Source organism: Drosophila sulfurigaster, chromosome 3 (assembly GCF_023558435.1).
Source record: "Drosophila sulfurigaster albostrigata strain 15112-1811.04 chromosome 3, ASM2355843v2, whole genome shotgun sequence".
Lineage (NCBI taxonomy): Eukaryota > Metazoa > Arthropoda > Insecta > Diptera > Drosophilidae > Drosophila > Drosophila sulfurigaster.
In genome coordinates, this window is record NC_084883.1 from 45,766,591 (window position 1) to 45,785,336 (window position 18,746).

The following is an 18,746-nucleotide window of genomic DNA, read 5'->3' on the forward strand; positions in this document are numbered from 1 at the left end:
TATTGTCTTAATAAATTTATTAGGTTCTTGTTGAGATGAATATTTGATTACTAGAAATATTGGCATTAAAAGCTTTCTGTTGTAATATATTTAAAATAGGTATTACTACCATTAAGAATTTTTTTGGAATAAAAACCAAATTTTGCAATAAATAAAATCTCTTTTTTCTGTTATATTTTTTTGTCATAATAAATTTATAAAAAGTTCTTGAAGACATACAAAAACATATAAGAAAGCAAGTGTGCTGGACTGTGAGCTACCCGTTACCGAAGGATATATCTGGTATATCGATATAGAAGAACTATATTTTAAATATACCATACAGTACAAAATATATCAGTCAAAGCAATTAAGACCCGATTGTACTAGGCTTTTTTGCAATACAAGAGTAGTTCTTGAATATCTTCTACAATTTTTATCTGATCGCAATCAAATTTTGCAGGAATCTTAAATTTAAATTAGGAATTGTTAATATTTTGAACATTTTTGAACTATAAGCACATTTTGCTGATATACTTAAATTATTGGTTCTATTATATTATTATTTTTCCTCAGCAAAATCGTCTAGTCATCACTTATCTCTTTTCTACTACTAGTTTCATTGGCACATTTTTCATGCTTGCTTCATAAAAGAATCTACTTTATTTTTGTTTTGTTTTCCTTTTAAAACACTTCCCTCTAGATCATTTATTATTATCACTATTAGCGTTTAGCCTTCCGCTTTTCCCATAAACTTAGTTTTCTGTCATTCCATTGATAACTAAAACTTCAATGCTCACTTCTAGCTGTACCATCATCTTGTTTACGCAACCTTTTCGCCAACAAGCAGCTTCTGCCACTTGACTAGATCATAAGCCTGTCTTCCCTTTCGTCTTCTTCCCTACCTCAACATACTTGGCCAACAGGCTGTGAGCTTCTTTATGTGGCATGAGCATTTGCAGCAACATTTTTGCGTAAATCTTGCACGCAAATTGCCAAGAAAGTTGGAAGAAGAAAAAAAATAAAAATAAAATTGTTGCTGCTTAGATAAATACATACATTAATATGTGCAAGTGTGTGTGTTAGTTATGTGTGTGTGTATTGAAGAAGTCTTCATTGTAGCCGGCTGTAAAGTTGAAAGCAAAAGAGCTATAAATTCGCAGCCACATTCTTTTGGTCGGCTCAGAAGCCGCCGAACAGGTTGAACTACTTTGTGGTTGCTGTTGCCGTTGCCGTTGTTGTTGTTGTCGACCATGTGGCGCATGCGCATTGCCCAATGCAACAACTCAGCTCAACGCAGCTCAGCTCAAACCCGGGCCGGACATGCTAGATTCTACACATAGCGCAGCGAAGATGATCATTGGGGAAACGAGCCAACAACAACAATAACAACAACAACAATAACAACAACAACTATATAAATAGACATGGCGACAGGACATTTGCCATAGTTTCGCTTTTCCAGCGAGCGAGCTTTCGAGACAAACATCAAAAATTCGTTGCATTTCCGCTGCTTGTACGACAAGAAATGCAATGTTATTATTACAGTGTTTCACTCTTGTCGTCGTCGTTATTGTTGTTGGTGTTGTTTTTTTCTTTAACTAGAGCAACAACAATTCCAAGTAAGTAATTTCCCATGCACTCGACATGTTCTCCACACTACGCTCTTGGCTCAACTCGAGGCGACTCTCAGCTGAACTCAACACAACTCAAGTTATCATTAATCTGCGACGAGAGCTATACATTCATATGCGATGTATCTATGTAAGTAATTAGTTGTTGCTGCTGTTGTCTGCCCCTGTAATTAAAATACTCACACATATTCTTCTCTCAGATATGTGTATTTACATACGCTTTTGATTTGAGTGGATAGTGCGCCAGAGATTCGTGGAAAACAAGGTGGCAATTATACAAGTAAAAGCGAAACGCTAGGCAAACGAATAAGAAGAAGAAGAAGAGCGAACGTCAGCCTGTTCTCACATACCACCAAGAAACAAGTACTCAAAGTAAATAAACAAAAGCTAATGAAATATTTTATACGAGAATCTCCCCAACGCAAGACTTGAAGCTAAACGGAAACGAGCGCAACTTTCGCTGCAATATTTTTTATTTTATACAATATATCGCCATATTTTTTTTTATTGACTTTTAACGCGCTGCACCAGCTGCAAGCAGAAAAACGCAGCCATAAAATCAAGTATGGCATGCATTTCCTCCTCTCGAATTGCTTAATATACTACCCGCTGCACTATCCTGCAGAAGTGCAGGGTATATGACAGACACACTCACGACGGACAAAGAACCGATGACAGTGTGAACCACAGTGTAGGCCATAATGCAATATTTATGAGCCATGAAAATGCAATTGGAGTCGTCTTCCTCCCGACAACAGACACACACCTCGCGTCCACTATTGGCTGCAACTTCCTTAAGCAGCAGCTTCCGCAGCAGCATCAGCAGCAGCAGCGAATACGGATCTTGTGGGTGCCTGGTTGCTGCGATTGGCAACGGGGCGTATGCGCAATAAATTAAACGCTGTCATTTCGCCCAGCAAGTCAACTCAAAAGTCAATTAATAACAGGCAGCAGCCACAGCAGACCACAGACCACTCGAGACATGCCACAGCATGCGGCAGCCCCACAGCTGACGTCACAACAAGTCGCCTCAGCTTTGCTCTGGCCAGTTCAAAAGGTTAAATTGCCATCGACTTTTGCGCAAGCTGCATGAGCGACGAACGTGAGAGAGTTTCGTCTGAATTTCTGTTGTTGTAACCTAGCTCAAACTTAACTTTAAGTTATGTCTAAAAGACAAAAGACAAGAAAAAGATTAAAACGAGATAATTATGTTGCCTGAGAAGTGGAATGAAAGACAAGAATTTCATATGCTCAAAGAAGATGCTGCCAGCCAAATGCTGCCAACCAAATGGGCAACTAAAACTAAAGAATCTCTTTCTTCTTTCGTTTAGAGAAAATGCTCATAAAAAGCATTTAAATTTAGCAGTTAGTTTCAAGAGAAATGAGAAAGATTATGGCTAAAGTTTTGCTTGAGAATTATGCATAATTTTAGTTTGAAAATGTTGCTAAAGCATTGAAGTTAAAGACTACTAAAATGGAAGATTTAGTAGTATATATGGATATGGAAACTGAGTAAAAATAATTATATAAGTTAAATAATTGTTCGATAAACGCACTACTATTATAGAGACCAACAAAACTTTTCGTTGCATTTTAAGTATAAACAGAAATAAGCTAATGTTGACAAATTTCTAAACAAATCTTTCATTAAAACTTGTTTTCATACCTCTTAAAAATTCATAAAAATAATGAAAAATAAGCCCAGCAAATCAGCACGATTTGCATGCATTTTCAGTCATTTTTTCAAAGCCTCAAGCAAAGTCAACAATTGAGCAGCTGCCTCCTAATCATTGTGGACAATTGACTGGGCAGCCACATAGACCAAAAAAGCGAAATAAGAGTGAGAGAAAAACGTTTTCAATTAAGCGAGTCCAAAGCAGGCAAAATGCGCCTTAGAACAAAGAGAAAATTGGCTAGCCAACTGCTGTTGTTATTGCTGTTGCTGCTGCTGCTGGCACACGTGCCTGTTTCAGACCCCAACAAATGCAAGCCTGACTGACGAGACTGATTGGCAAAACGAGCTGAGATTGAGGTGGAGTTTGGCAGGTGTAGGAAAGGAGTAAGTTAAGGCAAGGGAGCGAACTGTGTTTTGACCGACAGCCCGCAAAAAAAAAAGAAGAAAAAAAAGTGAAAATCTAAACCAAATGAAATTCTGGTTTCAATTCGCTCGCGGTTGTTAGACTTAGTTTCCTATGCTTGAGTGCAACAAGCTGTGCCTCTGACTGTGGCAGCAACGGACTTTGGCATTGTTTAGCCGAGATTTTCCGTTTGTTCCAGCTGCTTGACGACGTTAAACACACACACCAACAAAACAATGAAGCAGCCACAAGGCAAGAGAGAGAGAGAGAGAGATGCAGAGATGGGAGAGAAGAGAGTGCAACTTCAACATCAAAAAGCTAAACGAGTTTTGGCGCCAAGTCTGGGGTTATTTCATTGTTTTTGGCCTGGTTCAATTTCAGCTCAAAGAGTCGGACAACGCCTAGTGGAAAAATTGAAAATGATCAACACAATGAAAACGTCTGCACAAACCTGACCAACAACTGGGAGCAAAACGGTGAGGGGAGCAAAGTGAGCCGGTGATTTCATAACAATTATTGCCAAATCCCGCCACCACCACCGTCCCCCTCTCCTCTCTCTGCTCTCACGACAATAAAGCAAACGATTTATGAACGATTCAAAGATGATTTTTCTACATTTGTTTTTTTGCTTCAAGTGTTTTCTTAATTTTCGCCGGCTGTGTGTTGATGCTGCCTTTTGGCGTGGGCGATTTTTGCTTATTTTCGTAAGAGAGAAACATTTTCCAAGTGGCCATTTGCGATGTAGACATAAATATTTTTTTTGTGTATCAACAGCAAGCAGCGAGAGGAATTTTTTTTTCCTTTTTGTTGTGTGGTTTATATTTTTAGTCACCGCAGCAAATATATTTACATACATATACAAATTGTGTACTATTTAGTAGATTGTTATAAATAAATTTAAATATATGTTTTATTATAGTGAACTAACTGTCATCGGTGCATTAATCACTAGTTAATCATAATGTAGCCGGCGCTTCTCAGAAGTTTTGTTAGCCTCTCAAAAACAGCTGCATCAACAGTTAGAATGCATTTCACGAACCGTTAACAGAGATTCTTGTGCTCTTTACAAACAAACATTATCATAATAATATGAGTATGTTAATTTTCAGAGTTCCAATTCCAAAAAGTTTATGATCCAACAGTTGCTCTTTGTTTTTTTTTTTGGTGTCTGAGTAATTTGCATTTCATTTGTGTTATTACGCTGAATTGTTATTGTTGTGTTGTTGTTTGTAGCGTAATAAAATAGATGTTTTCACTTTCGCAAATTAACAAAAGAATTCAACAGACAGACAGCAGCACACTTTCCTATGGAAATGCACACATCAAGTCAACTCAAATCAAATCAAATGAAATCAAATTCAAACCCAACAAATTATGCAGTCACATGAGATGAAAGAGAAGCCAAAGAGCGAGCGGATGGTGGACCTTAAAAAACCGGTTAGCACCTGTCTCGACTTCTCTACTGTGTGTGAAATTATGAAAGAGGCGCAAAAGAATGCATAAGTAATTTTCTAAACAAACAACAACAATCTTCAAAACTTCAAAAATATGGCCTGATATACTCTATAAAATGATCTCAAAAGTGTTGTCTAAACTTAAAAATTGATCGATTTAACATCTTAAAGTGTTTTCTCAACTACCAAAATAAAATTTGTTATATTTCTTATCGATCAAACATGTTTCCAACTCTACAGGGTATTTTGTAGTCCATCAGCACTGCAGCTGTTCATTGTTGTTGTTTTTGTAAACAATGGAAATGCAAATGGACTGACGTATTTTATGATTTGTAATGTTAATTATGCTGGATGAATAATCCCAGCGAAAGAGCCGAGCCAACTTCATTAGTCAGCACATCAAATCGAGAGGAGACAATAAGCACTCGTCATGTGTATATAATATTTATATATTCACTTAAATATGGTCTACAGACAAACTTACATACATATACATACATATATGAAAACCGAAAGTGCCAAAAATGAAATGCGGAAATGGAAATAATGAGAATTATGAACGCATTTTGCGTATCAAAACTGAAAACGTAATCGATTCGTTTTCCAATTCAATTCAATCCACAAAAGTAAAAGTTTACTGCAGCCCCTCTTCGCATTATATATGTATGTGTGTATGTAGATACTATATATATACATATATGTATTTGTATGGGTGTGGTCTGGGGCATGTTCCTCGTGCTCGACGTGCTGTTTACTAAACAGCAACATTATGGAAAAAATGCCAAGGAAATGCGTCAAGATGAGTTTTTCATTTGGTGGGTGTTTTGTATACTCGCCTTATCGATGCGATTGTTCGTTCATTCTTTTTTTCTTTCTTTCTTTCTTTCTACTTCTCTCTACTTGGCAGTCAATGTTAACGTTAACGTAAACACAACTCTATAAACACAGCACACAAGATTCCAATTTGTTTATAATAAATGCACAAGGCTTATAAAAATAAACGCATCAATTGCAATGCCGGCAATATCCCCCACTTCACCCCCCTCTTTGCCCACCACTTACCCTCTCTCACACCTTTTGTTTACCGAGAGTGCAAATGGCAAAATGTGTTTATCCTATTTACAGTGGAAGCTGCCTGACTGCGACTCACGTGGCTTGATTAATTGTGCATTCAACTTACCTGAAAATTTGAAAAAAGAGAGAGAAAGAAAGTTATTGAAAATGCATAGGAAAATGTTTGCTATAATTCGAAGTTAATTAATTACAAATTGTATCGCTAAGAAACAAATGTAGCTATAGAAAAATGTCGAAATATTTTAGATGTTGATTTTTCCTACTCCGCCTTTTCATATGTTCAAATTTCTACGCACATGCACATGTAATATTTTCAAGTGAAATAAAATCCCATACAAAGTTACAAGTTGTGATAATTTGAAAAAGTAAAGTGTTATTATTTAATCAAACGTCGCCCCCCCTACACAGCGTTAACTGCATATACAACTGCATTTGAATTTTGGATTAATTGCTTTTAGAGTATACTGATAAAAAAAAGTTCCGCAATCAAGATTTTGGTTTTTGTACAAAGAATTTGAATTTAAAAAGTGCGTCGGGGACACAAAAATCATTAAGAAAGAAAATTTATTTTCATTTATAAGAAAGAAAAGAAAATTTAAAATCATTTATTATAAGATTAAACAAGTAAGAAAGCTACGATCGAATGTGCTCGACTGTGAGATATTTTTCTTAAAATATTCCCAATTAGCATACTTGAAAATTTAAAAAAATATACCGACTGCTATATTTGGTATTTCGAAATACTATTACATTCAAAATATACCACAAAGTATAAAATTATTGTATTATCTTTACAGTTTTAACTCAACTGCATTTAATTTGTCAAGTATTAGATTTTTAATCGATTTAAGATTAGCTATTTTACTATCTAATTTAAAATCATAATTTTTAGAGAATTGTGTCAACTAAATTTTAAACTACATTTTCGAGTATTGGCTTCTCTAAATTTTAATATGCATTTAACTATCAAAATGTAATACTATTAAAATAATTAAATACTCAACAATATAAATTGTTAGGCAATTAATAAACCGAACAAACAACGTAGAAACATTTATTAAAAGATTAACTATTTAACTATTCGTTTCAATAACATTTACAGTCATCATTTAAACTGTTCTCTTTCCCATTTCCGGCTGTATATTAGCCATAATTCAATAGTAAAGCAGCTAATAGAACCTAATTAATATCAAGTGATAATTTATGATGTTGAGCGCACGTCGAAATACCATAGATTAAATATTATCGATCGCCTGATTAATCGATGCATTTATCAGTCTTTCCACATGGATTAACATATTTTAATTACATTTCTCATAGCGGTGCAACGGCAATTTTGTTGTCCAAGTTGTGGCAACATCATCGAGTGAGCAACCAACCATTGGGGACAACTTCAAAGTCAATGTTCTCAGCTGCTGCTGCTGTTGCTTCTTCGCGTTCAACTTGCAACTTATTTGAAATCAACGCTACCGTCATACCATAATAGCATTATCACAAGGCGACAACGATGAAGACGACAACCACAACGACGACGACGACAACGACGTGTGCAGCGACTTGCATGACACGACCCAACACACAGATGCAACATGCAACACACACACTCACAACTTACTTGCAACACTCATTAGTAAGGCTGGACAAGTGTGTGTGTGTGTGTGTGTGTGTAATGCAAAATAGTTGGCAGCTGCCTCACAATGACAGCGAGTGCAATGCACCGGCAACAACTGTGCAACAACTTCTTCTTCTTCTTGTTGCGCCCTGCCTCCGCCCCATGCCATAAGCGACTCCAACTTCAACTCGTTGCTCTGCTTCAGCTCCAGCTCCAGCTTCTGCTCGACTGGCAGCAAACAACGCGCAACTTTTATGCCTGTCGACAACGTTTGTTGTTGTTGTTGTTGCTGTTGGTTGTGTTTTTTATGGGCCGAGTGGAGTTTTAATATTATTATGCCACGTCGAGTGGCAACAAAGTTAGCGAGACACGTCTCAGACTCTTGACTTATTTCGACTGTGCTCCGCACACACAAACACAAAAAGTGTGCCGCCTGATGATCAACTCGGACTCCAACTACAACTGCAACTGCAACTGTGACTGTGATGATGATCCAACTTGATATCTATGCAATTTCTCACGATTAAACAAATCCAAATGCATAAATGAATGAGTGTAAGTATTTTTTACACTGTGGCTCAATGATTGATGCATTTTATTTGAAATTGTCATAAACATCAAAGGCAACAAAGCGTTGTGAGTTCTCTTTTCCCCTCTCCCCTTCCCTCTACACACCGCTTCTATATGTGGCACGCGATTCCTTTATGGACGAATGATTCAGATTTCAGTTTTCAGCTCATTTCGAAACTGAAAGCGACCCCATTTTGTGTACAGTCCAATGAGTCAAGCGCTCTCTTCGGGATCGTGCCCAGTAGCCAACTACGTGCGATCCATGCTGCCTGCCCCCTGTCTCCCCCCCTCCCTTTCCTCTGCTTCGGCCCTTCCGGCCTGAAAGAATCGATTTCTTTATACACAACAAAAACAAAAGCAAAACATGTTGATGTTGATGTTGCCTTCGCAATGAGTTCGTTGGCATCGCTTGCAAAATGTTGGCAGCATGTTGCGGCAACATGTTGCCACAGCTGCCTCTGCTTATCTCTGTTTCTGTTGTTGCTCTCAAAAAGCATTTAACGATTTCCGTTAGCTGTGCAGGCGACGACGACGCTCACTATCGACGACTCCTTCACAAGTTGCCCACGCAAGCAGAAACCAAAAGAAACACAAGAGAACCAAAACAAGTGAGTTTTAAAAGCAATGCTCGACTGATAAATACTCTTTTTACATATAATAAACAATTTTGTAAGCGAACTACAACTTCAACTACCTAACACAACTTTTTTTTACAGCGTATTTGCAAAGCTGATAAATTATTCGTTTTTAGTTTTCGCCAGCCGCAGCACGACAAAAATAATAATAATAAAAAGATGGCCAAACATATTTCATGCATAACAACAATAACAACAACAACAATGCGGGGAAATATTGAGTTTTTGGTAGGGTTAAAACTTCACAGGCTTTTGGGCATGTCATGTGACAGGAAATGAAGCTAATTTGCTGGCGGGGTGTGGCAGCTGTTTGGCCACAAAAAAAAAACAGACACAAAGGCGCAGGCGGACCCAAAAAGCAAAACCAAAGTCGCAACCGAAGCCGAAGCCAGGCCAAGGCTCTGTGTCTCATTTTGCAGTGTGTCCTCATATTTACATTTAGCTTTTGTGACAGTGGATAAAAGCGCATAACATTTTATGATGAGACGACACGGAACATTCAGCACACACACACACACACGCACGCACCGCAAACACACACACGCACAGCACACACAACAAAGGAAATTTTATTCAGCCTCCCTTACTCCTTCCTCTTTTGGCCCACACAACTGCGTTGTCTCTCTTCCCCACACTGGCTCTCTTTCTCCCTTTCTCGCTCTATCTTAGCTACACTTTTGCCTTTGAACTTGCCTTGGGCAGATGAAAGCTTTTCTCTCTATGAGCTTCCACCTACACTGTGCATAAAAATGTGCTCCACTTATTGTAGTATTTTTAAATAGAACAAACCCTGATTACTTTACCCATTATCTTTCATTTTCTAGAGCGCGTTTTGAGTTACACTGAGCAACTAAAATTATACTTCATATTTTATGTTCTTTTTTCTCTTGAAATTAATCATTTTTCACTTCCTTTTCTTAAAGAGATTTCAAGAAGTGAGAGTAACACATAGAGCGAATTTTTAAGAGAAGCTCTAATTGAAATTTTAAATTGCATTATAGAAGAGGAAATGGTTTTGCTTTGGTGAAAATTCAATTGACTTCTAATGTTACATTGAACGAACTTTTAATATGGGAATTCAATTTAGTTTTAATGTTCCATTGAACAAACTTTTAATATGACAAAGTTTCGTTACACTGAGCGAAGTACTCATATGACATATTTCTAATTGACTTTTGTGAATAATTGTTTACTTCTCTCTTCATTTCATTGACTACTTCTGCTTACACTGAGCGAAATGAATGTTTAATTCAACCATAAATATAGCTTTCTACTGCCTGTATCTTTTTTCTTTCATCTTTAGAACTTACTCTTCATAACTTTATGCACTTTTCTCGCAGTGCATTTGGTGCACTGAATTCTTTTCCACTTTCGAGCATTATACAAACATCATAATCAAGCATTTTGCCGCAATTTCAGTGACAAGGGTCTATGAGGGGGAGGAACCAGTGACACAGAGGGGGTTCGCTAAACAAAGCCACCCACACAGTGAAAGGGAGAGAGCTCTCTCTCTCTGTATCTGTGTGTGTGTCTCTCCCTTCATCTCATTGCACAGCTGACCCTGTGTGTGAGTCATACAGTAAACAGCTGTTGTTAGTCAGTGGGTGAGCTAACACAAGGGTGGCTCAGCCCACTCACCCGTCCTGTCGAACCTCCCCCTCAGGGGGCAAAGTGAGTCAGCAACAAAAAAAAAAAAAAAAAAAAGAAGAAAACAGGGAGAATGACTCAAAAAGGAAAAGCATTTCGTCAACTGTCAGCGCAGATAAAGGAAGGTGGAACGTGTTGCTGTGCAATCAACAGCGGCTAAAACGTGATATTAACTGAAATTAGAGCAAACACAGCGACTCACACTTGAATGGAGACCACATAGAAGTGCCCGAAGGGTGAACAGAGGGAGTATAAACAAAGAACTGGCAATTGGCAACTGGTTGCCTCATCTCTTCGTGTCAAGTGCAAATGGAAATTATACCCTTAAAAAACATTTGTGGCTGCCACACATGTGTCGCGCCTTGACGCGTCACGATGCGTAAATGAATTATACACTCATAAATCTGAGTGGCAATTAATCTACATATGAGAGCATACAATATAAATTTATTTCGAAAATGTAACAAAAGAACTTGTCAAGCAACTCAGTTGACCTTTCGCTTGAACTCTCATCGATGCGGTTTGCTTTTCTATATAAAAAATCTATTTAAATTTCACTACAAAATAGAGGCACTTATTAATCAGCATTCCAGTGTGTAAAAAACCACAGCAGACGTCCAATAAAAGAAATGATTAACATACGGTCAAATATGGAAAGCATTCTTTTGCCGTCTCATCATCGCATTAATCATTTTGGAATTTTTAATTATTGAAAATTACAAACATAAAACAACAACAGCGAAAAAGAAACATACACTCGATACACTCCTCCTCATCTGGTATGATAACCTCATCGTTTGCTATTGCTGTTGCCCATTTTGCCAAGCCACACCCTTTATGGCCATGCTGGCCGCAAACATTAATTGGTTTTGTATTTTTTTTTTGTTTTTGTTTTTGCTGCCCAAAAACAAACAAAGCAAACAACGAAAAATGTTCTCTCAACGTTACCTGTCACATTGTGTATCTAATATCCAACTAATATTTGCTTATTAACCTTTGTCCATATCGCGATTGCAAATGTGTTGGTCTGTGTCTGTGTGTGTGTGTTTATGGAAAGATACCAGACAAGCGATAAGTTGGGCAAATAATTCGACCTTTAGCTAGATAACACACAACCAAATTTGACAGCACTGCAGCTCAAGGCTAATGCGAAACAATGCCGATTGAAATCTATTACAATATCGAGCCTAAAATCCAATTCCCCTAACTTACAAACTTTTGCGAGGAGTGTGCTATAATATAATTGAATACACACACAAATTGTCATAGTTTGCAGAGTGAGCGCGATAAGACAAAATTCCCGATAAAATAATAAAAACACTCACAACCACAGGGACACCTGTGCGTATACGTATTGTCGTGAAACGGCAACAGGTTCATTTAATTTAGTCACAGTCAACAAATGCCCCATTGGGCTTACTTACTGATAGCCACAACTCTGACGCATACACATACTCAAGCTCCCTCATATCAAGCGGAAATATGTGTAAAGTCTGTGGCGACTATGACAAAAAAAAACGAATTCCAAAAACAAATTCCAGTAACAATCGCAGTAAATTGTGAATCAGCTCAAGATGCTGACCAAAATAGCAAAGAAATAGCAATAAAACAACAACAACAACAAAACAAACAACTTTGTTATGACGCACAGTTTAAAACAATTTAAAAGGGGCGTGGCATGAAGGTGTTAATCATAGACAAAGAAAACCAAAAATTTCTTTGCGCTGTAATTGTTTTCTTATTATATGCAAATGCTTATGAAATATTTCTCAGATTTATATATATTATTATATTATATTTTTTCTGTGGGGTTTCTTTCTTTCTTTCGGTTTGCTAAGCGCTTTTTATCGCAGCCGCAAAAAAAGTTGGTCAAACGATAAGAAAGACCCAAAGCAGAAGAGGAAGCGAAGTGCGTGAAAAGAAGGCTTGCTCTGCTTATGAGTAAGGTCTCTTTAAGTGCTTATCAACGCAGCGCTAGTTGTAAATATGCCATGCTATATATGTGCATATATGGCACACTATATAGTGTATACTATATAGCCATAAAAGCTGTGATTTCTAATGGCAAAGAGACGCCGCAATTTCAAATCGCAACGGTCGATTACTTGTTTGCATTTGCATATTGAACGTGATGATGGATTGCGAAGCAGGTACGCTGCTTAATATGCATGCAACGCAGGCTGAAGGCTACTCAAATCAATAGACGCCAGGCCAGACAGCAATAACAACAACAACAATCGTGCAAAGAGTTTATTGTACAATGCACTTGGACAATGTGAATGGAATTTGCAATTATCTTGGCCACAGCAAGATTGTCATCAAGAGAGCTGGAAAGTACAGTGAAGCTTGCCAATGCAGCGACAACACATTTCTACCCCTTGACCATATTGAGAAACTGTAACCGAAAGGGAAATGTTGCAAAAACAAAATTCGCCGGATTCGGATGCAATAAAATGAGAAACCACCCGTCGAGACGTCAAGTTTTGCGTTGCGCCCCACATGCTGAGAAATCCTTGTAATTCCCAAAGGCGTAACTCCTGGCGCCAAGCATCTCAAGCGTCTGTCTGAAGTCAGCTTGGAAAATCGATAAGCGACAGTGAGAATGAGAGAAAGAGAGAGAGAGCGAAATTTTCAGTTAGGGTGCGACCCCAAAAAAAGATGCAAGTGCCATCTCATATATTTCTTGGCCTTGAGCACATAAATTGCCATCGCCATCGTCATCGCCCTCGACTTTGCCATCTTTTGATTTAATTGGAAGTTGGCCGGAGGGGGCGGCGGGCGTTGTGTCAATGCATTTGGCTTTGGGGTGTGCCAGAAACGTAATCATGGCGCACACGTTAGCCCAAATGAACGACCCTTCGAGAAGACAGTAATTAGACCTGATGAAAGATATATGACCCCAAGAAGTTGGTGTTCGCCGTCTTGTATGTTTTTTTTTTAAAACTTGCATCGTTGCACGTCACTCATAAAGATCATAAAAAAATGAATCTTCTTGCTCAGTTTTTATTTTTAGCTCTAAAAAAAACGGCTAACGTTAGCGGTAAAATTACGAGATCATTTCTGGGGTTATCTTTTTGTTTTCTTGTAGTAGCAAAAGTGTTGCCAATCAATACGTAATTTCAATGTCACGAAAACTTATCGAAAAACTGCAACAATAACAAGAGTACAACAAAAATTATTTACAGAGTGCTCTAAAAAACATTAAACAGCTGCACTCCATGACCACGACGATGATGGCATTGAACATCAGAGCGTCGTCGAGTGGATGATTGGAGAGTGTGAAGGAGCTAAAGCAACGTCAGAGACCTCGAAAAAGCGCACAGCAAGTGAGTGAAAGAGACGAACGAAGACAAGTGCTCGATTGTGTTGTACAATAACAAGCGCAGACAGCTGATCAAGTCTAACAAGATACAAAGATACAAATCAGAAACCATTCCAAAGATTGATTAATGTAGACAAATTGCGCTACACAAAGCGCGAAAGGGGAAAGAGAGCCACTCACATTTAGAATAGATTGCAATAATAATAACAGTTATCACATGGAGTGTTATCATATTATTTGCTCACAGATAATAAACAGCTGTAATTGATGTGCATGCGGAAACAGCTGATCAGACGAGTAAACAACTCGAGTTCCGCATTAAATTCGGGTATTTACAGCTTAAACCCGCCAATCACTTAAGCTCACTTAATTATAAAATTGATTTAGGGAGAGTAAATACAAACAAAGCTTAAAATAGTGTGACCAGATAATTGGAGGAGTAAGAAATATATAAATAAATTTGCAACTCAGTCTAGAAATTATTTTAAAATTATAAACCAACTAATAAAAAAGTTAAAAATAGTGTGACCATATAATTGAAGGAGTAAGGAATATATAAATAAATTGGCAACTCAGTCTAGAAATTATTTTAAAATAATAAACCAACTAATAAAAAAAGTTAAAAAAAAGTGTGACCAGATAATTGAAGAAGTATAAAATTTATATAAATAAATTTGCAACTCAGTTTAGAAATTATTTTAAAATTATAAATCAACTAATAAAAAAAGTTAAAAATAGTGTGACCAGATAATTGAAGAAGTAAGAAATATTTAAATAAATTGGCAACTCAATCTAAAAATTATTTTAAAATTATAAACCAACTATGTAAAATACAAAAATTACAAATATATATAAAAATAGTGTGACCAAATAAATTTAGAAATATCTGTATAAAATGTTTTGTAAATTATAACTCTAAAATTATAAAACAAATTATCAATTCAGTTCTAGAAATACTTTTGTATCTTTTAAATCAACGACTTCATTATAAAAACATTACATGTCAACAAAAGTGTGACCATATTGCAGTATCACATATCTCAGCCGCGCAATTGAAGTTGAAAGGAATCTTAACTCGATTAACATAGTCGACACGTGTTTATCGATATGGAATTCCTCTGTCACTAATCGGTAATTTATGCAGCCAGTGCTTCCCAATCAAAATACCCAACTAGACCACATAAAATACACACAACACGTTGCCTCCCCCTCCCTTTCCCACTCCCACTCCCACCCAATAACACACGCACACTCACGCAATTGTATTACGAGATCTGAAATGGCAGGCGACTATTTTTAGCAGAGAATGAGAGAAGAGAATAGCAGGGAGATATCGGGCGGAACCGGCATAGCAGAGGAAAAGAAATTCACCCCAACAAAAACAACAACAAGAAAAATAAATAGACATAGTAAAAACAGTTTTATTACTATTTTTATATCATTTTGTTTGATTTTCAATTTTTTTTTATTTTTCAGCTTTTTGCATATGCAACGAGCCAAGTTTTTGTTTAATGGACTTAAACTTCGCCTTTGGCGCATGCTTTAAATTTAATTAAAGTGAAAATTTCGTTCATAAAGCAGCTGGAGCAACAACAAAACAGAAAAAAATGCAAAGAAAGTTTTGTTGTTATTTTTTGTTGTTGTATTTTTTTAGTTGACTGACGCCACTTGGAAATTGCTTTGGCTTTGACGTTGGCTTTGGCTTTGGCTTCACTTGGCCAACAGCAACACGCCGCGGTTGGGTTTTTATTATTTTTATTTCTATTTCAATTTTTTATGCAGGCCTCGCAATTGACCCGCTTATTAGCCCACTTCGAATCGGCTTTAAGCTCGGAATTTGCATTATAAATAATAAACGAAACAACATAAAAACGACTATATATAATGCTTTTTCTTTAGCGTTACGTGTTAATTTCCATTAACCGAATTTACAATTTCGCTTTGCACTTTCTTTGCTCCGTTTGCTACGAGTATTTTCCGTTTCTACTCCCTAAGCCAAAAACATCAGCAACAACAACAAAAAAAACAACATTGATTCGCGTGCAAATTCGTATTTATGCAAATGTTTAGCGCTTTTTTTGCAAAAATAAACAATCATCGCATATTGTGGGCTACCGATTCTACCCTGAACGTGAACAATAGATGCCCATTGACCATGGCAGAAGACAAAAGAAAGATTTTGTAAATTTCGTGAGCAAGTCGAAGGCATTAAACATTCTAAATATTTAAAGAACGAAAGAAATTACATTATACAGAGTAAGAGTAAGAGCGAAAGAATTGACTTAATTTTTATGTGAAATGGAAATTTCTAGAGTGAGGGAATAGCGATAGATCGTTAGAAATTATATAATGAGAATAAACAATACATTTCAGAAAGATCCTAACTATTCTTTTCGTTTTCTTTGGTTTTATTTACCGAAATTTTTACAAATTTGGGAACGAGTTTTCTTCAAGAAATTTAAATAAGATTTTATAATAATATTTAATCATTATAAATTCTTTATATTTTGATAGATATTACTTTGAAAACTATTACAAACGATCCCAAATATAATATATAAATGCAAGTTGGGGCTAGCACCCAATAATTTGAATATAATAGGAGAAAACAGACTAATAGAGAATACCAATTCTGGAAAACAGATTTATTGCTAACCAGGCAATAATACATTTCAACATACTTCTTAGGTCTAACCGCCAACTTTCATCATAGTTCTCTCAACACGCTCCTCAACTTTATTAAACTAATCCATCACGTTGCAGTCTCATTCTAAATACACTATATATCATATTTGAATAGTTCTTTTTGTAAATCCGCAAGTCAAACAAATTTGGTCACATTTGCAAGCTTAAAGCTCTGCATACAACTATCAAAATCCGGCAACAGCGAACTGAGGGCAAAAAAAAGGCTAAATGCCAGGCTAATAGATGGTTGACTCTGTCTAGACATGCAATTTTATCCTGAGAGCAGAAGCTGCTGCGGAAGCAAGTTTGCAAATGCCGCAGACACAGACAGTCACACCTACACACACACAGCCAGAGCCACGCACAGAGGCACACACAGGCAAACTTATAGAGAGAGTGAGTTTGAGGGTGTGCTGACAAAACTACCCCCGAAATCGAATTGAAATTGAAAAACGAATAAAAATCACATTGAAGGCAAACGCAAAAAAAAATACTAAGCACTAAAATCCGCAAAAACGACACTACTCTCCCCATTCCACATCCCCGCCCCCTTACCAGCTTTGTCAAACAGCTGAAACAGCAAAATTGCAAGCATGGCGCGTGGGTTGAAGAGGGAGCGAGAGAGGGTGAGAGCGAAAGCAGGGATCAGGTAAAACGCCAATTTCGGGCGTGTCGCCGGCAGCAACTGAAAACAGCTGCGACAGGAGGCTATGAAAAAGCAGTTTAAAATATACATAAAGTTTGCCGCTTGCTGCTGAAACGCTCCAAAAATGTAGAATACAACAACAACTCGCGCAAAGCCACAACGAGAACGACAACAACAAAAGGAATTCAACGCGCTTGAGGCAATTTACATAAAACACGCAAAACCAGTTTTTGGTATTTTTTTTTCTTTTCGTTTTTGATGTTCTGTGTTGGTCAAATGGAGACGCAGACGAGAGAGAGCGAAACAGCGAGAGAAGTTTTAGTACAATAAGAAGAAGAAAACGTTATAACACGCTTGCACTTTAAGCAGCAAAGACAAGAAGAAGAAGAGCAGTTTCATACCAACAGTAGCAAAACCAAAAAAACAAACGCAAAAGCAAAGTCAACAAATACAGAATGCAAAAGCAAATGCAAAAATAAAAACACTTACCCATAGATCCGTACCCCAACTCATTTTGTTGTTGGAGTTTTGCGCTGCTGCTGCTGCTGCGTTTTCTGACTCTGCCAGTTTCTGCTGCTGCGCTGCTTCTTCTTGATCCGTTTGCCACTGTTATCGTTGTTGTTGTTTCGTTTGGTTTGTTTGGTTGTTTGATTGTTGTTCATTAACGCAAGAGAAGCGGAACATGAAGCAAAACATAAGAACAAGAATTAAAACTGAGAATTTTTTGTACGTTTTTGTTTCGTTTGCGTTGTCGTTTCCCTTTTGCTTAATTGTCTATGTGTGTGTGTATAAACAACAAAAATAAAGAGAGCACAATTCCAATAGATGAGTTTACATCAAATAAACGCAGGTAAAATGCAGACGTGTCCAGGCGCAGCGACGCCAGCGTCGACGTCGACAGCGGCAGCGGCAGCGGAATGGCAGGTAGACCGACAAAAATGCGTGTGATGGGGGAATGGAATGGGAACGGGGGGAGGGGTACGGCAGGGATACTCGCAATCACACGCAACAACATTAATAAATAAAACCGGCCAACTTCCAACTCATTTCGCTGTCGCGTCGCTGCTGACGTCAAGAAAATTTGTGTGCACTGGCATACGTTGCAGTCGCGCGAACGAGATGGCTATATTGAGAGAGCGCGACTCCAGTATTTGCGAGAGCGGGAGAGAGAGATAGAGAGCGAGGCTGCATTTCGTAATTGGAAGAGAGCGCGAAGCAAAAACAATTGGAATTTTTATTTTTTTTTTATAAGCAATCATTTATCTTTATGATGACTATCGATACATTAAAATAATAAAGACACACACAAACACGCGCGCACGTCTTTAATTGAATTTGCCATTAGTTTTAATTTTTGCTTTTGCCATTTAAATGCTCGTTGGCTGGCAAACAAACGAGCCAACAACAACA

General features: G+C 37.4%; 1 protein-coding gene across 10 annotated transcripts in view; it reads right to left on the reverse strand.

The window, feature by feature from the left end:
* Positions 1–18,573, reverse strand: part of LOC133839809 (formin-binding protein 1-like) — a 39,699-nt gene extending 21,126 nt beyond the window's left edge. Inside the window, exon 1 of one of the 10 annotated variants that reach the window (XM_062271394.1) lies at positions 17,826–18,573. In XM_062271394.1, coding sequence (XP_062127378.1) covers positions 17,826–17,849 — 24 coding nt within the window. In that variant the 5' untranslated portion in view covers positions 17,850–18,573. The remainder of the gene's footprint in view (positions 1–17,825) is intronic. The other 9 variants (XM_062271397.1, XM_062271393.1, XM_062271398.1 and 6 more) reach the window with 9 other exon arrangements.
* Between the last annotated feature and the right edge of the window lie 173 nt (positions 18,574–18,746).